The sequence below is a fragment of the Arachis ipaensis genome, chromosome B08 (assembly GCF_000816755.2).
Source record: "Arachis ipaensis cultivar K30076 chromosome B08, Araip1.1, whole genome shotgun sequence".
Taxonomy (NCBI): Eukaryota; Viridiplantae; Streptophyta; class Magnoliopsida; order Fabales; family Fabaceae; genus Arachis; species Arachis ipaensis.
In genome coordinates this window covers 10,304,395-10,308,412 of record NC_029792.2, presented here as the reverse complement: position 1 = coordinate 10,308,412, position 4,018 = coordinate 10,304,395, and the positions used below count along the sequence as shown (strand labels likewise).

Genomic DNA, 4,018 nt, shown 5'->3' with positions numbered 1-4,018 from the left:
CTAGAATGACTAGAATGAAAGATAAATTACAGTGTTTTCTTCTCCATATCTTATCTCGTGAAGAATCTTGAAGCACCTGAGAAGAGAAAACCCCAAGCTGCATACAATGTATATAGCAAGTAAACATGCTTAGTGGTACTAAGATGAAAAGAAGGAAAGTACAAGGAATTTTTACATTAATTAATCCTCCATAGTGAAAAGAAAGAGAATCAATAGCAGCGAAATAGGGGAAACAATAATAAACCTTTTATCAAATTTTTTTAATTTCACCATTTTATTAAAGCTCGAATGACACTTTCTTATCAATTATCATAAATAACACCTAGGACGCCCTTCTATTTCATCCTCCTGCTTGAAGCCTATGATTACATACTTTTTCTCTTCCCTATCATTTTGGATGATAAACCTATTGTCTTTGCCACATAGACCAATTTATACAATGTGAAAGATCAATGATATGCATGTAAAAGAAAATACATAACTAAATATAGAACAAAGATAATGTCAAGAAAGATGGTTACCAGATGATATGGATTAGAAAAAATATAGTCATCATCCTGACTTGAGTCTCCCTCTTTTCCACTGCAACAGGAGGAAAAGAAAGTGTTAAGCACATTCTGATTCTAGATAATACCGGTTAGTCTAATGATTATGAGTATTTCTTTGTAAATACAGCAGAGTATTAAAGAACTTATTTAAGTGAAATTCAGAACTAGAATGAAAAGAAATTTAAACTTTACAGAAGCATGGTCATTTTTGTGAACTAAAGGTTACTATAATTTGATCTACATATTTGATGGTATTATACATATGAAACTAACCTGTTGGCCACCAACCGAAGCTGTCGAAAAGGCCAAATATATACACCTTCTACTTTGATTTGAGCACCCCCAACATCATATTCACTGTCGAAAACATCGTGGTATATAATGACCCCCTGACAAGAGAGAATTCAAAAGTTAATAAATTAGCTATATGAAGGATGACATGTGATAGAATTAATAAGAAACTATATTTCATATGAAAGTTGAATTCTCTGAAATTAGCTTCACAGTTCAAATCTCACCTGGATATAATGTACTCCAGTTATCTTTGTGGGCGTACTAATTAATTCAATTACGGAACTACCGCGTGTTTTTCTGATATCTGGAAATCTAGAAGAGCCATTTGCCGTATCCAGAAACTTCCAAGTCCCTGCATTCAAGAGATTAACACAAACATCCTCAAACTCTGAAAGACTACAAATATATTCTACAACAAATAAAATAATAAAGTTTATTCAAACATAGCACACACTGTTTCAAAGTGAAGCTATTAGAATTACATGATCTGACCGTTAGATATATAACCACCATTCATGTGTATGAGGGTGAATGCATGACTCCATCCACACCTAAAGAGTCAAGCTTTCTCACCCTCATTCACACCTTCCTACTGATTGTGCCAGGTGGCTAGTTACAGGGATATTATCACTTTCACTCTTTCTCTCTTTTAGCATTAGAAGCTTCTCTTCCTCTCTCAATTGGTCTCACTACTACCTCAGGGTGTGTAACATCAGCCTTTAACAAAATTGTTCTGTCCTCATAAAAAAGCAATTTAATCTACTGAAGAATGAACTTGTTCAAATTATGAAGTAGTTACAAATAAAGCAAGATTTGATACATTAAACATGTGAAAAACAGACCAAAACAACAACTCAAAAGATAACATGAAACCCCGAATACAATCATAAGCATTAAAGAATACAAACCTCTGTAAGTTCCTGTAATGTTCCATTGTGAAAATGGACCAATATCACTCTCTTCTTTTCTTGTAAATAGCCACTGAGAAAACCAATGATCAATTAGTACATGGGGCAAGTTTTTCCTCAACACAGATTAGCTAAATTTTTAATTAAAACCAATTTTGATTAGCTCTCCTTTCAACAGATTTTCCTCAATCATAGTAAAATCACAATTTATCAATTAAGATAATTTTGAATCACATGCCAGTGTTTGTGCAAGTTAAATATAAAAAAAACACAAACCAATGGTCCTACGATGAAATGCTAAGCCCTTCGAGGTACTAACAAATTAGTAAAAATCACATCACAAAATGAGTAGTCCTTTACAATAAACATAATTACAAATGATCTAACTTGTTTTCCATTTTAAGGCACAATGTGCTTGTGCTACTTCCAATACAGGTTTGAAAATGTATGCCACTACAAATTTGGGAAGCAGAGAACTATTTGGATAAGAAGAAAATAGTTTGCAAAAGGTCCATTGCCAAAGTGGCTGTTTAAAAGCCACTTAATTGATCAATTTTAATACTAGTGGGACTCTTGGTTTATGGAACTTGGAAAATGTAGCATGTTCGTAACCGGCTTTTTGTTACAATTTCTTACCTTCCTTATCTTGCTCAGAAGTGTGTCTTCTTCAACCCTCTCATTAAGTTAATTAATGACGAAGTTAACAAAACTTACAAACATCCTCAACCGATTAAATATCATCACCTATTTCTTCTCTAATGTTTAGAACTTCAAACACCTTCATCCCTTTCCCCAAACAGCATTGCCATCTTTTTAACATAAAAACACTAAACTAAGTCCCACATTTCTACTTTCTAGTTTCACAACAGAAAGCTACAGTAGTAAGTATAGCAAACTCTCTCACAGCTTAACTGACAACAACTATAATAGCAGCAAGGCAATTAAGTGCTCCCAACTAGCTAGGGTCATCTACATGGAAAAAATGGCATTACAGAGGAATGTTGTGATTCATATCAAATATAATAGAAGCACAGCATAATAATTAAAAGGTACTACTTTTGAAAATAGAATAAAAACACACATTTTATTTTCACCATAGTCAATATATTAAATTAAAGACAAGGTTCTTTAAGCAAAGTGAAGTGGCAAACCTCATCACCCCAAGAACGAGTTCTCTCCCTCAAGGGTCTCAGAGCAGCCACAGGGTGAAGAAACAGTAGAAAAATCCACCAACCAAATGCAATCTGTAACAAAATCCCTAGTCCCTTCCTCCTCTTAAACAACCAAAGCTCCAATCTTTCAATAGCAACCATGTCAATTCTCAATTCCATCCCAGAAAAAACAAAAATTCAGCTCAAATTCAACGACCCAATTCTCCGTTGGAGCTGATTAGAGAGAACCCAAGGAAATAACCCAACACCAATCATATCAAATAGCAATTAGCTTGACAAATTCAAAGAAGCCAGACAAAAAATTGAGAAAAACGGTTGCTTGAGAATGAGTCAAAAGGGAAGAACCCACGTTGATTCAGATACAGAAAGTGAAAGGCCAACGAACTCAAATTGGTCACACACAAGAAATTTTGGGAGCAAATTCCAAAAGGTATGCCTTCAACAGCATCAGCATACAAACAAATGTAACTTCCGCCGTACAAATCAATAATCCAATTAAAAAAAAAAAAGAGAGAGAGAAGAGCACAATTATGATGTTGGATTTGGAACAGCGATTTTCTTGTGTGTTTATTTGTTAGCAAAGGTTTGTTGACAATTTCAGAGTGTCCTTGTTTTTTTGGTAAACGGAAGTCGCAATGGCTCTTTCTCTTTCTCCTTCTCCTTCTCCCTCTTTGCCCTGTAAGAGAGAGGAGAGAGAAAACTAGATTATAGGTTAATCAGGCTTCATTACGTAGCTCCATTCAGCTCTGAATAAAATAATAGTAACAAATAAATAATTAGCAGTAGCTTTTCATTTTTTATTTGAATTTTTCAGTTGAAACTTGAAACTCTCATTATTATGGCTGCGATTGGAAGCTCTTACCTAATAATCTATCAAGTACCAACAATAAGTTAACGATGAGCTAACAATAAGCGCCAGATCTTTAAATAAGTTTTAATTGATGATGAATTAGCCTTTAATTTATTAGATTAAAAAATATAGTGAGTAACTAAAAAATAAAATTAATTAAAAATAATTAAAATTTATTTTATTTAGTATTTATTAATTATTAGAATAATTAAAATATATTTTTAAAATAAATTAAAAAATATATTA

General features: G+C 33.1%; 1 protein-coding gene across 3 annotated transcripts in view; it reads right to left on the bottom strand.

The window, feature by feature from the left end:
- The window catches only part of LOC107612359 (transmembrane E3 ubiquitin-protein ligase 1), a 7,262-nt gene extending 3,499 nt beyond the window's left edge, over nucleotides 1-3,763 (bottom strand). The window contains exons 1-7 of one of the 3 annotated variants that reach the window (XM_021108846.1): nucleotides 3,272-3,763; nucleotides 2,902-3,135; nucleotides 1,751-1,823; nucleotides 1,067-1,194; nucleotides 822-937; nucleotides 522-582; nucleotides 31-97 (exon numbers count right to left, since the gene is read on the bottom strand). In XM_021108846.1, coding sequence (XP_020964505.1) covers nucleotides 31-97; nucleotides 522-582; nucleotides 822-937; nucleotides 1,067-1,194; nucleotides 1,751-1,823; nucleotides 2,902-3,081 — 625 coding nt within the window. In that variant the 5' untranslated portion in view covers nucleotides 3,082-3,135; nucleotides 3,272-3,763. Of the gene's footprint in view, nucleotides 1-30; nucleotides 98-521; nucleotides 583-821; nucleotides 938-1,066; nucleotides 1,195-1,750; nucleotides 1,824-2,901 lie in introns of all 3 variants that reach the window. The other 2 variants (XM_016314105.2, XM_016314106.2) reach the window with 2 other exon arrangements.